This window comes from Peromyscus maniculatus, chromosome 5 (genome assembly GCF_049852395.1).
Source record: "Peromyscus maniculatus bairdii isolate BWxNUB_F1_BW_parent chromosome 5, HU_Pman_BW_mat_3.1, whole genome shotgun sequence".
NCBI lineage: Eukaryota > Metazoa > Chordata > Mammalia > Rodentia > Cricetidae > Peromyscus > Peromyscus maniculatus.
In genome coordinates, this window is record NC_134856.1 from 65,805,734 (window position 1) to 65,831,204 (window position 25,471).

General features: G+C 46.0%; 1 protein-coding gene across 1 annotated transcript in view; it reads left to right on the top strand.

Moving 5' to 3' along the window:
* The first annotated feature begins 20,257 nt into the window (after positions 1 to 20,257).
* Mkx (mohawk homeobox) overlaps positions 20,258 to 25,471 on the top strand; it is a 69,281-nt gene continuing 64,067 nt past the window's right edge. Inside the window, exons 1-3 of the mRNA XM_006973904.4 lie at positions 20,258 to 20,384; positions 22,287 to 22,556; positions 24,259 to 24,418. Coding sequence (XP_006973966.1) covers positions 22,369 to 22,556; positions 24,259 to 24,418 — 348 coding nt within the window. The 5' untranslated portion in view covers positions 20,258 to 20,384; positions 22,287 to 22,368. The remainder of the gene's footprint in view (positions 20,385 to 22,286; positions 22,557 to 24,258; positions 24,419 to 25,471) is intronic.

Sequence of the window (25,471 nt, forward strand, 5' to 3'; positions counted from 1 at the left end):
TGCCCACAAATAAATGTTGGAGTGAAGGGCAACCTCCCCCCGCACCCACATGGTTCCTTGCTATAGTCTAGGTTTTAATCTCCCCCAAAGACTCAGGGTGGAAGGCAGCCAGCATGATGCTATTGGGAGGTGGGAGCTAATGGGAGGTCTGCAGGTCACTGGGGTGTGGCCTTGAAGGGGTGAGTGGGACTCCTGTACCCCCTCCCTCTCTGTCCTTCCCTCCCACTTCCGTCTCTCCTCCCAACCACGCGGCAAACACTGTGCTGTGCTGTGCTCTCTGTTGTTAACCATCAACAGTCGCAGCCTTGAGAAAACGACGGGTGTGCCTGATCACAAACGGGAGTCTCAAAACCATGAGCCCAAAGACATGCTTTGCCTTTGTCCGTTAGTTATCCAGGTATTTGTTGTGGTGAGGAAATGCTAAGTTATGAATTCTGTACCCCACCCATTTTCCACACTTTGGTTGGAATATTCAGAAAATTGGCAAGTGTATTTCCTCTGTAGAAGAAAAAACAGGTAGTGAGGTTCATGGGACCTTTAATGCCTGAACTTAGCAGAATTTTAGGGCATTTTCCATTTCCTTCTTACAATACATACATAATCCTTACGTACTTACAAGGTTTAGTAAGGTTAGTTTTCATTAGTTTGCACATGAAGTATCTAAATCAAAGGTTTACTTAATTGTCTAAATCAGATAGGAGAGGACTAACCATGCAGTTTCTTACCTGGCAATGTGAAGGAGGCCAGCTGTCCCAGCTTGCCAAGGACATAACATGTGACTTTCGGGGCTAAATTCAACAGTTTCAGATTATACCCAGTGCCTGTCTGTGCACCTCATGCATAGGTGAGTGCATGTGAACATGAGTGCTCAAGTATGCATTGACATGATTTTCCTTGGGTTTAATCTCAGAGATTAGACAAACGACTATTCAGATGTTAAGGCTTTTTCTAGTTTGTGGCCTGTACGATACTATGCAAGGCAGTCGGTAATGAGACATCAAAACATAACTTAAACACAGAAAACTCCCAAGTTCAGAATCTGCATTGTTAAGTGAAAAGAGGAAATCACCAGCTAGAAATGCCCTGCCCCGAGGAACACACGGATCCACGGTTCTTTGGAGACTCTGCCTCCCTCTCTGCCCTAGAAAGAACTTAGAGGGAGGGGTTCATCGGTGCAGACAAAAAGGAATTTTCACTTTCTTGTCAGTTCATTTTTCCAATTGTTCTCAAGATTTCAGGTTTGGCTTTAGGTGCTTCTTCAAAGGCATCTGACTCTGAGTTTCTCAGCCTCTGACTTCCTTCTGTGTGGGGGCATTTGTGTGTGTGTGTGTGTGTGTGTGTGTGTGTGTGTGTGTACATGTGTGGTGCACAAACGTTAGTCTTGTACAGGCAAGGGCCAGACGACATGGGTGTCCTCTTCTGTCACTGTCCACCTTACCACTTTGAGACAGTCTCTCGCTGATTGCGAAGCCCGTTTTGGCTGGCCAGTGAGTCCCTGGGTCTGCCTGTCTCCACATTCAGTGCTGGGGTCACAGACACTGCAGCTGTGCCCAGCTTCTTATGTGAGTGCCAGAGACTTAACTGGAGGCCTCGTGAATACACACCAAGTGCTTCTTACCCACCAAACCGTTTCCCCAGGCGCTAGCCTACAATATGTTTGACCAAAAAATATTACAAGCTCATTTAGTACCCAGGACACTGACTGTGAATTTTTTAGACTTGAGCAATGAGAATCCACGGCTGGGTAAACTTTTATCATAAAACTAATATATAAACTAAATGTCACCCTGAGTGAAGTAACCCAGACTCAGAAGGACAAACATGGTACGTACTCACTCATAAGTAGATACTAGATGTAAAGCAAAGGATGACTAGACTGCTACTCACAACTCCAGGGAGGCTACCTAGTAAAGAGGACCCTAAGAAAGACACAGGGATCATCCAGTGACAGAGAAGTGGATGAGATCTACATGAGCAAACTGGACATGACAGGGGGTAATGGAGGGCAAGGGTTTGGGGGAGAGAGAGCTTAGGGGAGCGGGAGTACAAGGAAAGCGATACCACGATGAATGAAGGCCCCATGGGAATAGGAAGAAGCAGAGTGCTAGAGAGGTCCCCAGAAATCTAAATCTACCGCCACAATAGACTACTGGCAATGGTCGAGAGAGTGCCTGAGCTGACCTACTCCAGTGATCAGATGGTTAAACACCCTAACTGTCATGATAGAACTCTCATCCAGTGACTGATGGAAGCAGATGCAGAGATCCATGGCCACGCCCCAGGTGGAGCTCCAGGAGTCCAATGGGCATGGGCGCCAGAGAGGGGGGGTGAATTATATGAGCAAAAGATATGGAGACCATGATTGGAAAAAACACAGGAACAAATAGCCAAACTAGTGGAAACACATGAACTGTGAACCAATAGCTGAGGAGCCCCCATGGAACTGGATCAGGCCCTCTGGATAAGTGAGACAGTTGATTAGCTTGAACTGTTTAAGAGGCCCCCAGGCAGTAGGACCGGGACCTGACCTTGGTGCATGAGCTGGCTTTGTGGGACCTGGGGCCTATGCTGAGACACTTTGCTCAGCCTTGGTGCAGAGAAGAGGAGACTAGACCTGCCTCAACTGAGTCTACCAGGCTGGGCTGACTCTCCAGGGGAGACCTTGCCTTGGAGGAGGTGGGTATGGGGAGGTGGATTTGGGGGGCAAGGCTGAGGGGGGGAGGAAGGAAAACAGGGGAATCCGTGGCTGGTATGTAAAATTAAATTAATTATAAAATAAAAATATTTATAAAAATGTGAAAATACCAAAAATAATAAAATAAAAATAAAAAAGAAACATTCCTACTCATACGTGTCATCATTTGAGCCAATAACTAAGCACATTAGAAAATCTCAAATTATGTTGCATTTCTAGTAAGACTCCATGTCAGTGTAACCAAAAATCTCCATTTGATAAGAGAAAACTTTATTTTACAGAACAATGCCACCTATAAAAAGAGAAATTGCCAATCTCTAATGAAATCATCAACCCGAATAAGGTTATCAATTAGTTATCAACTTGTTTTAAAAACAAAAATATAAGAGTTATGAGGAATCAAGCATTCCCCAACCTCCAAAGTCACACCAAAGATCGTTCTAGCAACAGGAGAGGGGTATACATGAACCATGGAGAGCATATTTTTTTGCACCCTGTCAATTTGGTTCCACTTATGGGAACCATTAAATATTGGGTCTCCCACTGTGACAGACAATGAGTTGGAAACCACTCCCCGTGATGTGTCCTGCTAAAATGCTTAATGTGAATGGAGCAAATTTTAGGTCTAAGTTGGAGTGTGTAAAAAATAGAGGGGAAGTGAAAGAAGTCAAATGGATGTAACAGAATGCACGAAAAGAAATGAAGAAGGGGAATGATTCCGGTGGGTCATTGGTCTGGTCAGTGCAGTAACTCTGTGTGTGATGGGAAAACCTTACAGATAATGCTGACTTTCAAACAGACAGAAAAGCGAGAAACAACCACCTTCCAAGTGTGGTGGAGGGACCAGCCATAAACGGCACTTGGAGAATAACTGAAGATTTTGAACATGGATGGACAACAAAGATATTTTTTTTTTCAAAACTTCACTGACTCCAGGCTTGGTGGCACACACCTGTAATCCCAGCACATGGGAGGCTGAAGCAAATTATCAGGAGTTTCAGGTCCTCCTTAATTACATAGTGAGTTCAAGGCCAGCCCAAGCTGTGTAAGACCCTACCTCCATCTCTCCATAAAAAGCTTCATTTATGAAAGTGAAGATGGTTAATTTAGAAAATATTGATAAAATACCTGTGCTTTTATTTAAATTGCCTGAAAGGTTGATCAAAATCATATTTACAGATGATCCCTGGGTGGTGAGAAAAGAGTTTTACTTATTTTGCTTCCCTAATTTTCAGTTTTCTCACTAACACATATGGTTCTCATAGCATTAAAAATACACAGATTTATTAAGAAACTAAAAGAATTCCAGGGTCGGGGTGGGAGCTCATTGGCATTAGATTTTTAGACCACTCTGTCACTGTAGCTGATTACTGCAGCCATTTTTAATGACTTTAAACAGATTCCGTCTAACAGCCCGGTGTGGCTGCTCTCACCCTATAGTGCCAGGACAGAGGAGGCAGAGGTCATGCCACTGTGATCCTGGTGTGGTCTACCTAGTGTCAAGCCTTGTGGGGCTACGTGGTGAGAAAAGCCAGTACACAAACATAAATGCATATGCTGCCTGGAATAGAGTGTCTGCAGACTCTGCTGACGTCTTCCCGGGGACACAAACCATCATTTCGGCAGTCAGAGAAAGTGCCCTGACCATTAATGTTACATGTTATGTGTTGGCAAAATTCAAAAACAAATCTTGAAGTACGTAATATCAAATAAAATAAAATAAACTTTAAATGCTAGGCAATATCCCTGAAGAAGCACACAGACTTCAGCCAATCAGCGTTCTACAAGACCAGAGGCTAACTTCAGCTGGTCCACCCTCTGGTCTGTGTTGGAGGCAAGAGCACAGAGATCTGCTGCAGCAGGAGTGAGGTCTGTTTCCAAGGAGACCAGTGGTCAGCACCCAGGCTCTGGAGCACCTCGGAAGTCCCAGTAGGGAGCTCCAGCTTGGGCGTATCAGCAGGGCGGGAGCCAGGCCAGCACGTGACCTCCTCATGTCCATCACTGAAGTTATCATCTTCAAACAAACGTCCCTGCTTCTTTACTTAGCAGCTGTCTGACCTTGAGCTCAGATTCTTAACTGTGAAGTCTATGATCGGGCTGGGCCTCAGACATCCTTGTGAGTTTTAAACGAAGTGATATACAAGAAAACCCTGGGACGGGGCTTGGTGCCCAAAAGCTCCACGATATCAGCTCTCTGTGATGTCTGTTCTCCCACATGCAAGGACTCATTCCTCAAGGTCCTACTTACTTCAAACTGCAAGTCACCCATCAGCTCCCCTGCCTTTTCCCAGAATGGAATCCATGCTTGGCAGCAGATGGCTTCATTCTTACTCATTTTGAAATTTATTTGCTTAATTATTCATTGAGGCAGGGGCTCACTGCTTAGCCCCAGTTGACTGTGAACTGGCCATCTTCCTGTCTCAGCCTCCTGAGGTCTGGGATGACCGAAGTATGCAACTGCACCTGGCTCTGGTTGCTTCATGGTACAATCAAAGCCAAAGTAGCATGTGTAAGATACGGACCTCCTGCTATACAGCCCCCCACGGCGGCTAGGCAACCTTATAATGTTCACAAATGCTCTTATCTCCCAAATATCAGCTTAACACCACAGCAACCCCGGCATCTTCTTAAGACCTGCCTTTGAGCAGAAATCTAACTTGCAGATATTTAAAGACAAAACAGAAAGGACATAGAAAGCACTCCTCATCTGCCCCCTTCAGGTAAAGACACATTTAACAAGAATTGAGAAAATAGCTGTTTCCAGTTACTGGTGACTTAAAATTGTACCCATCATTGTGAAATTTTTGCTTCTGAAAATAACCTATACTAGCAACTGAAACTCTTTGTAACTCTTTTTTAAAAATTGGGAATGCAACTTTTCAATCCACTCTAAACTCTCCCAAAGAGTTTCAGTGAAATACTGGCCTTTTTTTTTTTTTTTTTTTTTTTTAATAAAAACATGATTGCTCACTGGTTTAAAATAGTTGATTAATATCAAGGGAGATTTAAAGGTGTAATTTCAGCAAAATCTTTTGCATGATTTGTGGCTGTGGCTAAAAACTCTAAGTCTAGTCAGAAACCCATTCCTTATGGCAATCTATGTCTTGCCTTGAAATGACTCATAGGGATGACAACATTGTGAAATTAAAAGTGCTTACTAAGGAAATATTAAAGTATAAAACTCACTGGAAAAAAATAAATTCAGAATTTGCAACCAAATTCATAATACACTAATGCTGACAAAAATACTTAAAATCATAATAATTTATTAAGAGTTACAGAATGTAAAGAAATATAAATTGCTACATCAAAAAGGTGGGGAGTATGAAAGTATAGAATATTGGGATGTGTGTCTGTGTGTGCATGAGCGTGTGTGTGTGTGTGTGTGTGTGTGTGTGTGTGTGTGTGTGTGTGTGTGTGTATGCACATGTGTATGCCTCTGGGCACACTGGAATTCATGAAGTGGGCAGAGATCCATGTTAGCTTTCTTTCTCAAGAATGCTCCACCTTATTTTTTGAGACAAGGTCTCTCACTGAACTCGAAGGTCACCGATGCAGCAGGCCTAGCTGACCAGCAAGCCCCAGAGGTCCTTGGACTCCCCCAACACCACACTTCAAGGGCTGGAGTTACAGACAAGTGCACTACACAGAGCTTTAATCCGTGTTCTGGAGATCTGCACTCAGGTCCTTGTGTTTGTACAACAAGCGCTTATGACTGGGCCATCCCCCTAGCCCGGCTGAGTATTTTTATGTGACGTAACAGCATCCACTTGTTGGCCTGGTATAATTGTTATTAGATGTTTTATGTAAGCTTCATGGTAACCACAAAACAAAAACCTGTGGGAGATTTACAAGCGATGTCAGCACCGAAAACAAGCCTTTATAATCTGAACCTGGATTCTAATGTTTATACTATTATACCTTGATTTGGAAAAAGAGCATGAAGCAATTAAATTCCATTGCTCTTACTAAAATAACCGAGTGGGTAATGTTAACAGTTATTAGTATTCACTAATAATACTTTTGTAGGAGCGGGATGTTTTTGTATTAATGAACACATTAATTTTAAGTCTGTAGATAAACTATTGAATCTGTCTTTGGTTTGATGCTGTTCTTTCTTTCTTTTGCCCTGGGGCTTGAGTCCACAGCTTTGCACAAACTAGACGAGCACTCTACCATCCGGCTGTGTCTGCTCTCTATCTTTGAAAGGGTTTCTTCTCACCTGATTAAAAAAGTTCATAAATAACAGTACAGGGTTATGTCTACTTACAAATAATTACTATAGGTCAGAGCGATATTTTTACTGATAAAAGTGTGCAATCAAAGGGCTTGGTGGGCATTGCTCTAGAGTTATTTTTCTCAACTTTTGACTCAGGAAGTAGCCCTCTTATAGGGGTGTGCCCCCTGCAGCCCAGAGAAGCTGAGTTTGGGCATGATAAGCTGAGACCTGGACCATGTCTTTCTAGTGGGTAGCCACTGCTTCCAGTGGCTTGTGGCCATCCTTTGGAAAAGCACCAGGTGGCAGGCATTAGGTGCAGCTGTGAAATATCTTTAGGCCCATGCCAGCTGCCTCCTACAAAAACTACCTGGTGCAAGTACACACACACACACACACACACACACACACACACACACACACACACACACACACACCTGATAATTAGTGAAGACAATGTTTCCCAAAGGATGATTCTGCAATCATCCTATACCCTTTTAAAATGCAGGTTGTCCCAGAAAGATTTTACTGTCTTTCTAGGGGTTTCAGTATGTGTTAACAGCTCTGGGACTGTTAGAGGCTGTACACTCATAGAAAGCCTTCAGTGAATTCGATTTCAATTTACTTATTAGAGGGGCAAATTTAATAAGGGCGTACACATGCTAACGTGCACTTGGCAGTCAGAAGACAGCTGGAAGGGGCTGTTTCCTCCATATAGATTCTGGGGACTGAACTCATGGGTGACAAGGCCTTTTACCTGGTGAACCATCTCAGCAGCCCCAGATTTTTAAAACTGTCAATAAGCACTGTAACTATCAAATGTTTCATGCAAGCTCCATGGTAACCAAAAACAAACAAACAAAAACAGTAATCTATTGGAAACTCAAAAGAGACCACAGTGTGCGTTCTTGTGACTTAACACTATTCAGACCTCGAGGAAATGCTTCTACACATTGTTTGCTTCTACCTTTAACTCAAGGATGCTCACACTTAACCTTGAAAAGATTTGGGCTACACCACCAAGAACACTAGAAGGAAGCGCTATTTCTAACAACAGAGAAAAGTAACTCAGTCGGCGGATAAACCCCTATGCACAGAAAGTGTGAACACAGCATAGGCTTGTCTCATGCAACACGGTTCCTATCCCATTGCCCATTCTGGGGCAGGATGGGATGGGGTGCGCTGACATCACCTTTTTGCTTTTCCAGTGCATGGTTCTGAAGGGATGTAGCTAATCTTTGCAGGAGTTGTACCTGGCAACAAAAGAACATCAGGTAATATTGAAGCTGGGGGTGTAGCTTGGTCATTAGAGTTCCAGCCTCAAGGCACAAAGCCATGGGAGTCCTTCCTAGCACTACATAAGCCACGCATGAACATGCCTGTAATCCCAGTGCTCATGAACATGCCTGTGATCCCAGTGCTCATGAACATGCCTGTGATCCCAGTGCTCATGAACATGCCTGTGATCCCAGTGCTCATGAACATGCCTGTGATCCCAGTGCTCATGAACATGCCTGTGATCCCAGTGCTCATGAACATGCCTGTGATCCCAGTGCTCATGAACATGCCTGTGATCCCAGTGCTCATGAACACGCCTGTAATCCCAGTGCTCATGAACACGCCTGTAATCCCAGGGCTCATGAACATGCCTGTAATCCCAGTGCTCATGAACACGCCTGCGATCCCAGGGCTCATGAACATGCCTGTAATCCCAGTGCTCATGACATGCCTGTAATCCCAGTGCTCATGAACATGCCTGTGATCCCAGTGCTCAGAAGGTAGAGGCAGAAGAATCAATGGCATCACCAGCTACAAAGCTTTTGAGGCCAGGTTGGGATACATGAGATCCTCTCCCCAAAAGAACATGATACAATTTAAAACATTACAGGTAAATCAATAAATATGCAAATCCAGAGAAGGTATTCATGAGTCTGATACCAACACTCTACACCAAAGCCAACTGTTCTTAAGGCAATAGTGTTACAATAATTACATGTGTGTAAAATACTTTAAACTTAAATAAAAATTAAAGAAAAATTCACCATTGCTTAAATTACATATTCTAATTTTCCTTTTCTTTTTTAATTTTTGTGTGTCGTTTCACAAATAATATATATAAAGATAGTTCTATTTTAAAATTCTTCATGTTTATTTTATTGTATGTTCCTTGATGAAAATTGTTTTCTGATTTTGGACATTTTCTGGGTTCTAACACTTTAAAACACAAATCATGAGAGAACATTGGTTCTGATAACACAATTAATGATTTTTGCTGAAAGAAAAATAAAAATATATTTCATGATGTAAATACATTATGAATTATTATTTATGTATTCCATCTTATTTCTAACGATTATGAGCCTAGCCACAAAATACCCAATATAAAATACCAATTTGTAATAACAAATTTATTTGTGTCTGAGATTTTTCTCAACCCAAAAAAGATCTTAATTTCATATAGACTTTCCCCCAGCATAATGTTTTATTTGTTAAGATGCATCAATTTAGTAGTGTATTAGTTTGGGGTATAACTTGTAAATATTTAGGCACATGGTGTGTGGGCTTTGGATTGTTGTCTTGCCTTGGCCTCCACAAATGTTAGCTACAGGCTGAAGACACAACAAACAGAACAGACAAAACAATGCAAGGAGGACCCTGGAGCTGACGGGACTGCTTGTAAACCTGGCCTTCCGCTTCAGAACAAGGCCACTTGCCACCAGGCTGCGTCTGCCCATCATCGCAGGATCTCTGGGGCCACTCCAAGGCATGTTGTTTTTCATTTTCAGTAGGACATTCTCCATGTTGGCAGGAACATTGGCCTGTTCAGTGAGTGATCTGGAGAGTGAGCACTCATAACTAAGGGGAAGTGTGGCTCCTGTTACCACCGGGTTGGAGCTGCACAAAGCCATCCTGCGCCAGGCGATGACGGGATGCGACTTGCTCCTCACCTAGGCAATACGTCGCCTGCAGAATGAACAATGAACTGTGTTAGTGACTTTTCTGCTGTTAAGCACAGAGCCCAAAGACACGCATCTGCCCATTTAGCTGCCCCTGAGTTGTCAGCCGAGGTTTACAGCTTTCGCTCCTACCCCATGTTGTATCAAAGGAGTAATGTAATTGACTGAACACACAAACTCTGGAACAGCCTGACCGCGTCCAAATCCCAGCTCCATTCACTTCCACTGTGAGCAATCCTATGCCCAAATGCGCTCTCTTATCACATAGGGACTAATGGCTTCTTGCCCTAAACGGTGGCTGTGAGAATGTTATGAGTTACGTCCCTATACACATGTGTGGACATACATACAGTCATTGCTGTATATGTAAAACTGAGTTTTAAAGACATCCTTTGTTGTGTTCCTTTTCATGAGGGTCTGGAAGAATGGTACCAGGACAAATGTCCTAGAGTGACACCTCTGCGAGTCCAAGCAGAAGTGGAGACATTTGGATACTGGAAAATTCCCCTTATCCTAGACTTCAGGCCATTTCAATTGTCCATTAATTGGAGAAACACCTTTTCTTCTCTCCAGAGTTCTCCCCTGTGCCTAGGACATCACAGCACACTTAAAAGTCACCAATGAAGATGAAAAATCCGAAGACAGCTGATGACGTCAGGTCACACTGTGACTTGACACACTACTCAGTGTCTGCTGCCTGCTCGGAGGGATTGTGGCCCAAATACTTGGGAAACAGCCAGTCTCCCCATACTGGGGACAAATGGAGACTTCTCTCCACAAGCACCAAGAATTGTTTCACCACCATACAGACAAGTTTCTTTAAACAATGCCTCTCTCTGATCCTGCTCTCCCACGCCTTCACCAGTACAAGGGGTTTGGAGTAGTGAGGGGAGCCGGGAGAGGTAGCGTTTGGCCCAGACCAGGGAAGGAGGAAGGAAAATCAGGACCTAAACTCAGAGCATTTCTTGTTACCATACTTTTTTTTCCCTTTTTTTTTCTTTCAACGGAAGCTCTAAAAAAACCCTCTGGGTTTGGGCATAAAACTTGAAAAAGCCTGATGTAAGAAGTGAAAATACTGTTTTTCAATCAGGCTCAAATTTCTGAAATAATGTTCTCTTTTTGCATGTTTTTGGGAAGGATGTTGGTAATATGGTTACAAAATCTTTAGCAGACACATAAAATGGTCATTCTATCGTCTTCGAGTTCCCTCATGCCTGTGCACAGATGATTTATAGATTGAGCGGATTTAGGCAATCTTTATATCAGATACCCTAAACCTTTTGAGAGGAGGTTTGTTTTCCTGTGCTTTCCTAACGGGGTTGTAAGTGAGCCCAGGACCATGTCTTTCCAATCAAATTCGATGTCCTTCTTGGCACGGGGGTTTTCATGCAGGTGCCCCATAAATAGTTATGATTGATTATTAAAAAACAGCAAAATATAGTTTAAATTTTTGTGGGTGCTTTTCTGTATTAGGACCTGATGAGTTGACCAGCCAGAAAACAGTAATTCCTAAAAATTAATCCCCACCACCCACTTACAAAGATATAGCATTAAAACCTAGACACTTGAAGATACATTGAAAACTAATAAGAGAAGGAGGAGGCTGGGTGGTGGTGGTACATGCCTTTAATCCTAGGACTCAGGAGGCAGAGCCAGGTGGATCTCTGTGAGTTCGAGGCCAGACTGGTCTACAGTGCGAGCTCCAGGACAGGTACCAAAACACCACAAAGAAACCCTGTCTTGAAAAGCCAACAAAAGAAAGAGAGAGAGAGAGAGAGAGAGAGAGAGAGAGAGAGAGAGAGAGAGAGAGAGAGAGAGAGAAAAGGAGGAGGAGAAGAAGAAAGGAAGGATGGAAGGAAGGAGGGAGGAAGGAAGGGAGGGAAGGACAGACATGGGAAAGGAAGAGGAGGGAAGGAAGGAGGGAGGGAAGGAGGGACAGGGGACAAGGAAAGAGGTAAGAAAGCTTGGAGTTTTAAAAACGCAAGCTAAAACAATGTAAAGGTAACTGGGCTGGATCCCTATAAACACATACAGAGCAAGCCCCAGCAGTGGGCGGTAGAGAAGTTTCCACAGCCTCCCTCCCAGCTCCTCTGGTTGTAGTAGCTTTTGTTATCTAAAAAGCACTTTTTAGAGGAGGCCGGGCAGCAGTGGCAAATACCTTTAATCCCAGCACTCAGGAGGCAGAGCCAGGCAAATCTCTGTGAATTCGAGTCCAGCCTAGGCTACAGAGTGAGTTCCAGGAAAGGCGCAAAGCTACACAGAGAAACCCTGTCTTGAAAAACCAAATAAATAAATAAATAAATAAATAAATAAATAAATAAATAAATGAAATTAAAAAAAATAAAAAGCACTTTTCTTAAGCCCACCTCGGGCCACTAAGATCATCTTGGTACAAATACATTATTTAGAGAACTGACTAAATACTGTAAACACAAAGGAAGCCTCAAACACAGAAACTAAAATCAGATGTTTATTTGCCTCTCTTAGAAGCTCAAAGTTGAGAAACAGTGACTATTGCTCTCCTTTGAGCAAATTCCAAACCATCAGGAGCTGGAGAGCTGGCTCGTTAGTTAAGAGCACTTGCACTCTTGCAGAAGACACAGGATTGGTTACTAGTACCCACCTGGCAGTTCACAATCATCTCTAACTCCAGCTCCAGGGGATCCAATGCCATCATCTTCTGGCCTCTGAGGGCACCAGACACTGACATCATGTATATGCATACATCCAGGGAAAATACACACACACACACACACACACACACACACACACACACACACACACACACACCACTGCCTGTTTTGGCTCCTGAGAATTGCTTTTACATTTTTACATAGTTGCAAAACATGGAAAAACAATATTTGTAGCATGGGAAGATTGCATAAAATTCAATCTTCAGTGTCCTTTTAAATAAAAACTTATTGGATTTATTGAAATATAGCAACACTCATTCAACTCATAGTCAAGAGTGACCAATGGCTACTTGTGCACATAATGACAAAGTTGAATAATACAACCCAGTTGTCTAAATGACCCCAATTACTGAACATTGACTGCACTGCACTTTGCAGAAGTTGTCTGAATCCAGTTCCAAGTAGACCAGAAGGCTCTCACCCATGTGTTCCATTTGAAGCTCTGCGTTCCTTCCATCTTTGATGATGCTGTTCATCAACTGGCAATGGTCATGGTCTGCTATGCACTGTATATTTTCTTCTCAAAAATTGTATATTGAATCCCAGTGCAACTGATTTGGGAAATATCTTTGTGATAGTTAATATTGGTTGTCAATAAGATCTAGAATTACCTACAAGACAAGCTTCTGCCTGCTGTCAGATAATTTCTTCTATACAGGACAGGGACGCTGCACCCACAAAATCTCAACAATACAGTTGCCTAAATAAGACCCACACAATGATACCACCAGTTGACATGCCAGTGTGAAAGGGGAAATATTCATAAAGACGCCACATCTACAGGGAGGGCTGCAGGCAATCAGAGCTGCTGAGAAAGAATCAGTCTTCTCCAGGGACGAGCCACCACAGCATAGCCAATCTCAAGTTGTTCAGCCCTAAACACATATACACCTGGACAACACTAAATGGAATCAGTACATTGTGAAGTGTGTGTGTGTGTGTGTGTGTGTGTGTGTGTGTGTGTGTGTGGTGTTTAGAGAGAGAACGAGAAAGAAAAGAAGAAGAAAAAGGAGGAGGAGGAGGAGAAGAAGAAAGGTCCTGATTTGAAATGAAGTGATGGGGAGGAGGGAACATAGAAGGAGTTGGAGGGAGAGGAAGCAGGATGGAAATGGTTAATACAGTACTCATGAAATTCTCAAACATAAAAAAGTTAAATTTAATTTTAAAAGAAGACAAATTCTGGGCAAGCAAAAAGCCACGAACCGCTGTTGCTCAGTTCAGTTTCAGCTTTGTATACAGCAAGCCCAGAAAACAGTGCTGCCTGCCTTTAGTGTGGTCCCCCACCTCGACTGACATAATCAAGATAAACTAGCCGTTATTGTAGGTATTTTCTTTTTTCTTCCTTTGCTTTCCTTCCTTCCTTCCTTCTTTCCTTTCTTTCTTTCCTTCCTCCCTCCCTCTCTCTCTTTTCTTTCTTTCTTTCTTCCTTCCTTCCTTCCTTCTTTCCTTTCTCTCTCTCTCTCTCTCTCTCTCTCTCTCTCTCTCTCTCTCTCTCTCTCTCTCTCTCTCTCTCTCTCTCTCTCTCTCTTCTGTTGTTGTTTTGTTTTTCAAAACACAATTTCTCTATGTATCCCTGGCTGTCCTGGAACTCACTGTGTCTGTCTGGCCTTGAATTCAGAGATCCACCTGCCTCTGCCTCCTGAGTGCTGGAATTAAAGGCATGTGCCACCACAGCCTGGCAAGTGGGTCTTAATCTAGTTACTAGATTAAAATTCTAGTAGGAGCTTTGTGCTATAAGACAAGAAGGACTACTCACATCCCCACTTCCCTCCATCAACACAAAAGGAAACTACTAGAAGTTTTTAGCCTACTCAGTGGGAGAGAAATAACCTGTAAACTGCACAGACTGATTCAGCTCATACCCACTTCACTAATGTTCTTATTCAGATATGTTATACATAGATACTGGTGCAATTATAAAATGAAATCAGAGTATAGATTGGAGAGTCCTATAAAATTTTGGCACATATTGAATTATACACAGAGGAATTAAAGTCTGAAATCTTGTTATCTGATGTCCATTAGGTTCCATGTTGAGCCCTACTAGGCAGGAGTCAATTTTGACTATATTCATTACACTAATTTCTCTTTTCTTTCTTTCTTTCTTTCTTTCTTTCTTTCTTTCTTTCTTTCTTTCTTTCTTTCTTTCTTTCTTTCTTTCTTTCTTTTCTTCCTTCCTTCCTTCTTTCTTTCCTTCCTTCCTTCCTTCCTTCATTCCTTTCCTTCTTTCCTTCCTTCCTTCCTTCTTCTCTCCCTCCCTCCCTTCTTCCTTTATTCCTTCCTTCCTGACTCACAAGATAGGGTTTGACTACATTCCCCAACCCAAGTAATCCTCCCAACTTGGTTTTCACAGTAGTCAGAACTATAAGCACACCACTTTTGACATAAAGGAAAATTGTTTTGCAAGCTGGAATGGTGTACTCGAAATAATTTTATTGTTGGAGTGCTTCCAGGTCCCCGAAGAACACCAATCTAGCTGTTTCATGTGCACAGCAGGCACCCGAGCTGTCGTTCCGAGGTGCACTGGCATTGAGGGGCAGGGGTTCTCTCCATCCTCCTTCAACCACCGTGAAACAGAACGAGACTCTCAACTTGGGCCTCAGATGGCTTATTATTTGTATTGTTTAAATATATAGCTGCTTTTTAATTGCAGTGAAAAATACTTGCATTTTTAAAGGGACAGGATAAATTTGACTCATGAAATATCACAGATGTTTATCTTGCCAGGCATTGTAGTACATAGCTATAATCCAGCTCTCAGAAGGATCAACAGGAGGATCCTGGGTTTGAGGCCAACCTGGGTTACATAGTGAGACTCTATCTTTAAAAAAAATTTTTTTTAAAAGGCTGGAGAAATGGCTCAGCAGTTAAAAGCTCTTGTTCTTGCAGAGAACCCAGATTCAATTCCCAGCACCCATGGGGTGGCTAACAACCATCTGGTTGACTCTAGTCAAGGGGAATCTGACACCCTCTTCTGACCTCCTCAGGTACCAGGTACACACTTGGTGCCCAGACAAACACGTAGACACTCATACATGTAAAATAATAAAATAAATATAAAGTGATAACAATAATAAAGTTTTTAATTAGCTGCCTTGTGTGAAGAAGAAAAGCTAATATTCATGGAAAACTGAGCAAGGAGAAGGCAGCAGTTTACTCAATACTTGTACAAGCAATCCTATCTTACCCCACATTGCTCACCGGGACCAATCATCCCTTGTTTCTGAAAAGCTGAGTGTGGGTGCCCCCGGCTCCCAGGAACATGCCGCTGAAGCTACTGTCCTGCTTCTGAGTCGACAGCATCTGCCCAAGCATCTGCCTCAGAACCACAGCCAGGAAGTATGTCAGTGCTGTGTGTCCTCATATTACAGATGGTATGATATTAAAAGTCTTTAGAGCTCAAGGTGGCTCTTAAAAATTGAAGATTAAACATACTAGAGCATCCTGGTCATTCTGATATCCCTCTGTCTTGTTAAGTCAGCCTACACCTGGAAAAGGAGATTTTCCAGAAACAGAAAAGTAACTTCAAAATAGTAGGGAGAAATTTTCTATTATATTCATGGGCTACTCAATTAAAAACTTGCAGCTATCAATGTATGTCTCTATCTCACAAGACAATTAAGTTTCAGAAGAATTGAAAAGCCAAGTGTAAACAAATTTTAACAGTATTAAAAGGAAATGTAAGGGGGCTGGAGAGATGATTCAGTGGTTAGGAGTGTATACTGCAGAAGGACCCAAATTCAGTTCCCAGCGCCTATGTTGAGTGGCTCACAACCACTTGACAGGGAGTCTAATACTCTCTTCTGGCCTCCATGGGAATCCCTCACTCATGTGGCATACATTCACTTAGATACACACACACACACACACACACACACACACACACACACACACACACACACACACACACATCTTTAAAAAAGGAAATGAAGACAGAAAAAAAATCTTCAATAAGAGACAAAATCAAATATCATAAAAAGAAAAACTGACATATATGTGTCATGCTTAGACATTCCAGAAGAAAGAGACAAGGGAAAAGGTGGAGCACCGACCTGGCAGAATATTTATTATAAGTAACCCCCCCACACACACACACACATAAGCATAAGCTTTCTAAATCAATAAGTTTATTTAAAAAGTCAAGGAGCTTATCCAGCCACAGTACTCCGTGCCTGTAATTTTAGAAGTAAGGAGGCTGAGGAAGAAGGAGTCTCATGAGTTCAAAGCCAGCCTGGGCCACAAAAAGTCAAAACACTTCTATTAACAATAATAATAAATAAGAACATTAAGAAAAGGTCCTCAAACAATGAGACACTTTGCACTATCTGTCCAGGCAGATTGCAAACACTGAACTACAAATACTGTACATTATATGAGGAAAGGGACATCTGTGTATCATTGGGGTGGGGTGAAGTGGGGTGGGAAAAAGACTTAAAATGAAGGAAAATTTGGAAATGTTGATCAATTTATAATAAAAAAAAATGTCTCCTTCAATTCTGCTGCCCTGTGGCTATTTATAGAAAAAAATGCTTAAGCATGAATAGGAAGAATCGTGTACAAGGATGTGTAGTAATTTTATAAAAATGAAAACCAGAGCAGAAATGCTTGTGTGGGAATGACTGAACAGATTACGGAGCATTATGCAACAGTTTAAAAGAATTTACAGCAATATATAGTATATACGAAACTCTGTGACATCACTTAGTGAAAAGGCAAGTGTTGTAGTTTAATGGCAAGCTATTTTGTCTAGCGTTGATGTGAGAGTGTATGTTTCCTGTATACAGCCTGGTCTCGTTTATTGACTAACTGAAAGAAAAACTAGTGTATTTCTAAACCTGTATGTGAAGGCACTGAGAGAGGTCAAAAAGATGTGTGTATAGGGCAGTAACCACATTTTGGTGGGTCCTTTGAACACTGCAAGGCCAAGGCGGACTTGGGAGGTCTGCTGTTCTCCAGAGTTCACATGTGGGATAGGCTCCACTCTTCCAGCAGCTGTTATTTATGCAATTAAATTGGAAACAAGCTCAGACTTTGTGGGACACCTTTCAGAGCCTGCTCGTGTTCCCACTTTTCCTCACTGCTGTCCTAGAGCACCGAGGTGAAGTGAGCCTGGCCCGTTGTTCATACACTTGCTATCAGAACATTTGAGCAGAATTGGAGTCTTTTGCACCATCTGCTCATTCTCTGCCTGTAAGTATTAAAAAGTGTGAACGTGAGTTTTTAAAAACACGTTTTTCTCCCAAGCGCTTTGACCAATGATGATTCTGAAACGCCAAGATGCCTTGGTAAAAACATCAAAACATCAAAAGCAACACCACCACACACACGGTAAGGTGAAAATAACATATATCTATAATTATATCCTAAGTTAAATAAAACAGATCAAAAATTTGCCTAATGTCCTTAAACATCTTTCTAGCTTCAGAAATGGCAATATGTTACTTCCACATTTTAAAAAAAACACCATAAAAACAGTGTAAGGCAAGTTTATGGAAACATTATTATTATTTTACACTTTAGTAAATTCAGGCTAAAGCAACATCAGGTTAACCAGAATTAAGTTTAGGTCTCCGGTTTTCTGCCTCCTGGGCTGGGGGTTCCTTTCCTCAGGGAAAGAGCACCTCCTACACGTGCCTCACTCTCTCAACAGCTGCCTAAAAAACAGCAAGTTCACACGGGGGATGACAGTACAGCACTTCATAAAGCCGGAGTAAAACTCAATTTAGGAAATGATGAAATTTCATATGATACAATAAAGGTGTCTGGGCTGTTGTGGAAGAAGACAACTTCCCTCTCGCACACGGGCTGCAACCTGGAATGCTCTCTGTGAACTGTTCCGAAAACACTTTCATTTTTAACAGGGGCCCTCTACTGTCCCTCCATTGAAAAATAGATCCTAACCATTAAGCCCCAGTCCAAAGGAGATGTGATATATTAATTTTCAGTGACCTCACGTGAGTTGAAGGTGTATGTGACAAAAGTCTGTTTTTTTTTTTAATTCTGTATATCTCATGGGGGAGGACTAGCTTGCCAATGTATAGTAATGTCCCCTGGATTTTTTAATGCATGTAAATACATTGAAATACTAAATTTAAAAAAAATCACAAAATTGCCTTGTTCTGCACTACAGCATTACTGTAGCACGCAGCTCCGTAAACCAGCAGAATATTATAAAATTATAATCACATTCGCGAATGCTGCTTCGCCCCAGGGAAGGGCAGCTGACGAGAACGTCGTTGGTCAGAAGGGAAGGTTATGACTGAGTTCATCCCAGTGTCGACCGACCATCTTCACACAGAGACGACGGAAGAGAATGGACTCTTTCTACCACAGATTGTCAGCTGTGCCTGCCTCTGTTGTGAAACTGGACGGCAGAAAAGCGGTGGTTGAAACTGTAAGACGTGTCCCTGCGGTTTAAGCCGCCTGTGGTGGCCTCTGTAGACCAGAGCCTGTCCTCAACCCTACTGCACAAGCGCAGCGCAAAAGCCAGTGGTGCAGCGTGACCAAGGAACATTATATAACAGAAACCTGGGAACGGCGCAAAATGCAATCAAACCATAGTGCGCATCTGCCTGGCGCGCAGAAATGAAAAGCCACTCTCCTTTCTGATTTAGATTGTGCCATGCTGGTTTCCGCCCACTAATTGAGGAGATAGCAACTCTGAAGAACCGAGAGTGCTGTTAGTCCTGGAAATAGCAGCTTTATTACATACGCTAGCTACTTCTAGATGACATGAAAGGAGGACTCTTAGGTGCGGATCCGCCCTGCATGGCCATCGTTAAGGGAGAAAGGTCCAAATGATGTTAATTCTGTTAGCTCTTGAAAGAGATGGACAGTAGCGAGAGCAGCAGGGCCCAGCCACCCGAGCAGGCGACTTCGTGCTCCACCTCGGGGACACTCTAAAGCTGCCACAAATTCTGCTCAGTCTTCAGGGGATTACAAAGCACCGCTTGGAGCATGTGGTAGTCACTTTTTCTCCTTACTCCAGATGCCTTCAGGTTCCAACCATAGGGTACTTGTAGATACAGCCTCCCCGAGCTCGGTCTCCTGCACTCCTGATTAGCGCAGCACGGGCACCTGAGCTTGCCTGGCCCCACCTCTGCCTTTCCGCATCCCTACCTCTTCAGTTCTTGTCCTGGGAAGGGCACACTTGCCTGGCCTTGACCTCCACAGCCTGGACTTCGCTGGCCAGCCCAACCGCACCAAAAGGGATTCCAGGGTACAAGAAGCTCTAACCTCCAGCTAATCAGAAGGGAAACACCCGGTGCGTCTCCGCGACCTTCTCGCGCCCTGCCATACAAAGTGACATTTCCGGCACTGGGAGCAGCTAAGACACGGGATTTGCACCGCAACCTCTGGAGCCCGAGGCTTCGGGCGGCTACTTGGATTACTCCCCTGAGCGCGAAGGAAAAAGCCGGCTTTACTCGGCGCTGCGAGGCGGGAGCAACGGAAGCGGCGCCCGGCTAGGAGAATGCTGCTGCCTGGGGCTCGGGGCGCGGCCAGCGGCAGCTTCTCCGCGAGGGGTTAACTGCAGCTCCTGCGGCCCGGCGGGCGCGATTGCTTCCTCTCCCACTGCCCGGGAACATGGATACCGGGCCCACGAGATGTTCGCGGGCTGGGCCAGGCAGTCAGGAAACATGAGAAGGCCTCGGTATTCCGGGTCCCGGGCCGCGCGCGCCCGTCTGGGTAAATAAAGCCGAGACGACGGCGGTGGCGGCGGTGAGCTCCTCGTAGCCTGCGCCGAGAACATGCGGCGGGGATGGGAGTGTGCCTAGCCCCGAGGAGGGACAGTCAGCCGCTGGCTGCGGGCCCCGCGGCCACAGGTATGGCCCTGGGTCCCCTCCCCTGAGCGCCGAGCCCCAGGCTCGCCCAGGCTGCGGCACGGCTGCTCCCTAGCTCTCTGCACGCTAGGGCTCTGCCCTCCCCTCCCCCACCTCTGTCTGAGGTCTAGTAGGGGACGCTCCCCGGTGTTGGTCAAGGCTGGAGGGAGGATCTGGGAAGCAGCTGGCAGCCCACCTGGCCGCCTTTGCTCTGCTTTCTAATTATCCCCGGGGCAGTTCCGCAGGGAAGCGCGCTCCCCAGTACAGCTAGGAGAGAATCTGGGTAAGTGCAGATCACAAGAGCAGAGATGGGGTGTTGGGGACCTTTCACGGGAGCCAAGAAGAATTAGGAACCGTGGGTCTTAACTGCCTCCATGCCCCACGCCGACCCATTGTAATGGTTCGGAGCTCTCGGACATGTGCCAACCTCCTGCCACCGCGCCCGCAGTCGCAGACCTGGACCATGGCGGTGTTTGCAGTCTGTAGGAAAGGTCCTAGGTGGCAAACCTCGCCATGGCTTTGCTAGGGAAAAGGCACTGTTGCGTCTAGGACTGGGCTGTGTGGAAAGAGGTGGAGTGTCTGGGGGAAGGATGCTTGCACCAGCAAAGGGGCTTGATCGCCAACCGTCGGAACAGGGGCGCCGGGCTCACAAACTTGCTTTGACGCTTAACCGCTGAGACTGAGTGCGCACCCAGACCGGTACCTGTTTGCGCAGAATTCAGCCCTAGGGCGCAACACAGCGGCCACCAGAGGTCTGACTTCACTTTCCATACCAATATTGACGGTGGCCGTCGCTTAGTCGCTGTGGCTTTTCCTAAATGTCGCGTGTGGCCGCCACTGCGGTGACTAGAGGGCGGGGCAGGGGGCGTTGGCGAGTGTAGGCGCTGCGCACTCAAGAAGCAGGATGTGTGTGTTGAGGGGGGTGCTGGTGGCGCTGTGTGAGCGGCTCCGAGTAGATCGAGCTACTGGGAGTTGCCAAGGAGGAAATCTGGCCGGTGGGCATGGTCCGGATCTCGCAGCGATACTGCGGCTTTTCTACCGCCATTCGGCCTTGCTCCGGATGCCTGTACCTGGTGAGCTGAGGCCTCCAGGCGCTCCAACTCCAGAGGTGAATTGCGGGCTGTCCGGGAGCCCAGCGGCCACAGTCTGAAAGGTGTGAGGGTTATTGCCTACTAGGAGCCTTCAGGCTTCTGAAATGGGCTCAAATTCCTGAGGATTGTAATCCCCAGGAATCCATGACTTGGCGTCTTCGTTTTGAGCTCCCCAGGAAGACTAGAGATTTTGTGAAACATTTGTCCTAAGACCACTTAATTTTCAGGTTTGGGGCTCTACTAACTTCTCTCGCTGTCCTTATCTCAGCGGGAGACTTTAACCAAAAGAAGGGTCTCCGCCTGTGGTCCAGCATCTAGAAAACATGGACATCTCTTGACACCTAGGACGCACTGACTTGCCCTTGTGGATGCAATTATTCATGTTACCCCATTTCGTCTCTTCCTTCCAACTCCTCTTGATTACCCTAGAAGAGGCTTTATTCTGTGTGTGGTGCTTAATGAACATGCCCCTTACTTATTTTGCTTCGCTGTCCTAATTGTGTCTCTCTTAGAGACCGGAAAGTTCGTTTGGAAATTGATTTCTTTACCTTAGTAGGTAAATTATTTATGTTTGAAGTTCCTGGAGGTGTGGGAGCTTGATTGCCGGGAGGAGAAGGGCCGGGACCTGTCCCAGGAGTGCTGTGTGAGTGTGTTGGTAGCCAGGTGCTGAAGAAGGGCGTTCACTAGTCTACCAGCAGCAATACAGCCCTGCCCCTCAGTTCAGCAGTCCCGCAGCCCCCACCAAATTCTGGGCTTCTGAGCTGTGGGAACCTGGGCACAGTCGGGAGTAACGTGATGCGCCTTGATCTTCTAGAACCCAAGCCCTGCTGCGGAGCTCCTGGCGGCCCGGCTCCGAGGCGCTGCGGCGAAGCCGCACATCCCTGCCAGCGGTCACCATGAACACCATCGTCTTCAACAAACTCGGGGGAGCCGTGCTTTTTGAGGACCGAGGCACCCCGGAGCGGGAACGTGGCAGCCGGCCATTCGGTGGCGTCCTGGACAATCCACACACACGCCCGGAGGTGGGCATTCCAGACGGCCCGCCCCTCAAGGACAACCTCGGCCTGAGACACCGGAGGACGGGGTATGCTCACGCTCTGGGGTCGATGCCGACCCGTGGGTCCGGAGGGTAGAGGCGGCGAGTTGCGGGGTAGGGGGTATGAAGCGCAAACTAAGATCTGGGGATTCGGAGTCCCCAGCTTCTCCCAGGAGGGCAGATTTATACCTCCTGGACTCGTACGCCCTGCTCTTAAGGATTTGCCTTCTCAAAACTGGAGGGATTAATTCCTTAGAACAGTTCAAAAGAGGCTTGGTGGAAATCGAGTTGGCGCCCAGTCCTCCCGCACCTAGAGGTCACTGGCACCCGGGAACCCGGAGTAGTTTCTTGCTTTTTCTGCGTGTCTCGGGAACAGATTGAGCACTATGCTCTGACAGTGTAGAGTCGAACAGACAGCTCTCAGGTAAGGCCTCGGGGGCTTCGTCTTCTGTCACTCGAGGAGCTCACCTTGGCCTCGGGGTTCACCTTGGTCGGTTCCCCATACGGCGGCGTCCCTGGCGCTCACAGCTCGGCTGGGCCCGCGGCGAGCCCGGAGGAGCAGGCTGCGGACCGGGTGGCTTTCGGTTTCTGGGAGTAAGCGGGCTGTGGTCGCCAGAGAGCCCGGGGTGAGCCATCTGCTCCAGTCCCGGGGCATGTAGGGCAGTGTGCGCCGGGCAAGGTCCTCGCGGCTCCTAGAGAGGCCGGCCTCCTCCTGAACCACAACACCAATTGCTTGTTTTGCCGCACTGACGCTTAGTGATAGAGATTAGGCTTCCTCAAACTGTTACAACCAGTCAGCGAGGATGGAATTGCATTTCAAAGAGTTCGAAGAAGCTGACGCCCGGGAGGCAGGGGCGCAGGCGCACCAGCGGGGACTGGGGCTGGGCGCGCTCGCAGTTGCGCGGCGACACCTCCCGGAGCCTCTCGGGAGCGCATCACCCTACGCCGGCTGTAGAGTGAAGGCTGCTTAGCCTGCTCCTCCTGGAAGTCTGCTTTCCTGAGTGAGGTCTTTTACAAACCTTTGCCTGCTGGGACGACGTTTCACACTTTTCACTCTTCCGAAAGAGGGAAAGAGGCCCTAGACTGATTTGAAGGGTCGGCCGTTTCTCCAGCTTCCAGCATCAAATGAAATGAGAGAGTTCAGAGAGTCTAGGCTGCCCTCCATCATCCTTTGCTTTGTTTCTGCCTTCCAGTATGTGTTCCCTGACCACTGGCGACCTGCAGCACCAGGACCTAAGCAAGAGAACTTGGAGGGCCGGCCGCTGCCTCTCCCCCCACCCCCCCCCGCGCCCCTGCCCCGAGGCTAGGGCCACTCAATGGCTTCGGGGAGCGGGCAAGGAAAGGGTCGGTTAGCTCTGGGTCCAGATCTTCAGTCAAAAGAACAGTTTTCCAACCACGTGGCGTTCATCCCTACCTCTGCAGCCCTGCCTTATTGGGATCAAGATAGCTTCCCCTTTCGATATAAATGTAAGGCACAGGACCCCATGGCCAGCAGGCTATTCGGAGAGATGCGCAAGACCCAGTGTCCCCCACTGAGAAGCTGTGGGGTTTCCTTTTCTTGCTTTGCCGCATCTGTGGGGCTCTCAGAGTTGCGGTGCATGACAGACACCCTGGGTTGTTGGGGGTGGGGTTCGGTTAAGCCCAGGCTGGATGCTGACGTCGCAGAAATGCGACCTATCATGGAGGTCCTTCAGGCCACCCAAAAGGTGCCACTAACACGTCCCTCTCCTCTCCTCTCCTCACGTCCCAGGGCCCGGCAGAATGGAGGGAAGGTGAGGCACAAGCGACAGGCCCTGCAAGACATGGCACGGCCTCTTAAGCAGTGGCTTTATAAGCACCGTGACAACCCGTACCCCACGAAGACAGAGAAGATATTGTTGGCCCTCGGCTCGCAGATGACGCTCGTACAGGTAATCCAGACCCCTCAAACCGGGGTCCCGTCTCCCCGCTGAGGAGCAGAAACAGAGTGCCCCTGCAGTTGCGCCTCTCCTTAGGATGATGCACAGCGTTCATAGGCGGGTCCAGATACTCTGGCTTCTGTCGCTGACGAGGATAAGGGCTAGGTACAGGTGCCAGGTCCTGTCGTGGAAGAGATTTTACCCCTATCAATCACCTCAGTGCGAATGATTGGGTCCAGAAGGACTTTCGGTGATGCCGTGTTGAGAGTGGAGGGAATACAAGGCCAGCTGCAGTGTGTGTGCTAAGAGAAGGTGGTTAGGAATCTTGACTCAGGAGCCATGATGGGTAAGGATGGTGCCACCCACCGTAATTTTCAGTCTCTAGTTGTATCAGTTACTAGGGAGTCTACTCAGAGCACAGATTGTTGCATCCTGCTCTGTGTTCCTGATTACGTGGTTTTGGGGAGGGACCTTAAAGTGCATTTCTAACAAGTTCCCAGGTGGTGCTGAAGATGCTGGTTGAGCCTTGAGAACCCTGGGGCCTGTGGGTACACACTGGACCCCAAATTAAAGCATACGTACAGACTAAGTAAAAAATAACCATTATTCAGAGGTAAGCCAGAAAACAGGGAAGGTGGGAAGAGGCTTCTAAATGCTGCAGCATCCTGGCACAGTTGGAAACCGCAGCACATTGTTACTGTTTTCTTCTGGGCTAAGAAGAGAAGATTCCAGTTTGTGAGCAGCCAGTTCAGTTGCAGGGAAATCGTGCCAGTGTGTTTCTTTTCTAGTGAACAAACGCTGCTTTGTATTTAATTGGCTTTTCTGAGCACAGTCGTATTTGCTGTTACCCCAAACCGTCGGTACAGAGCAGTTACTACCAGTTCTACCAAGGTGCAGGGAGCTGTGGGTAAAGGCCGGAGGTCTTGGAAGCAAATCCTGGATCAAATGCTTTTCCATCACAGGACAATTTTCTTTACTGAACATAGTGATATCAACTTTTGTGTAAACAACAGATTCATAAAGTGGAGGCCACAGGGTGAACCGGAAGACTCCATATATTACAGT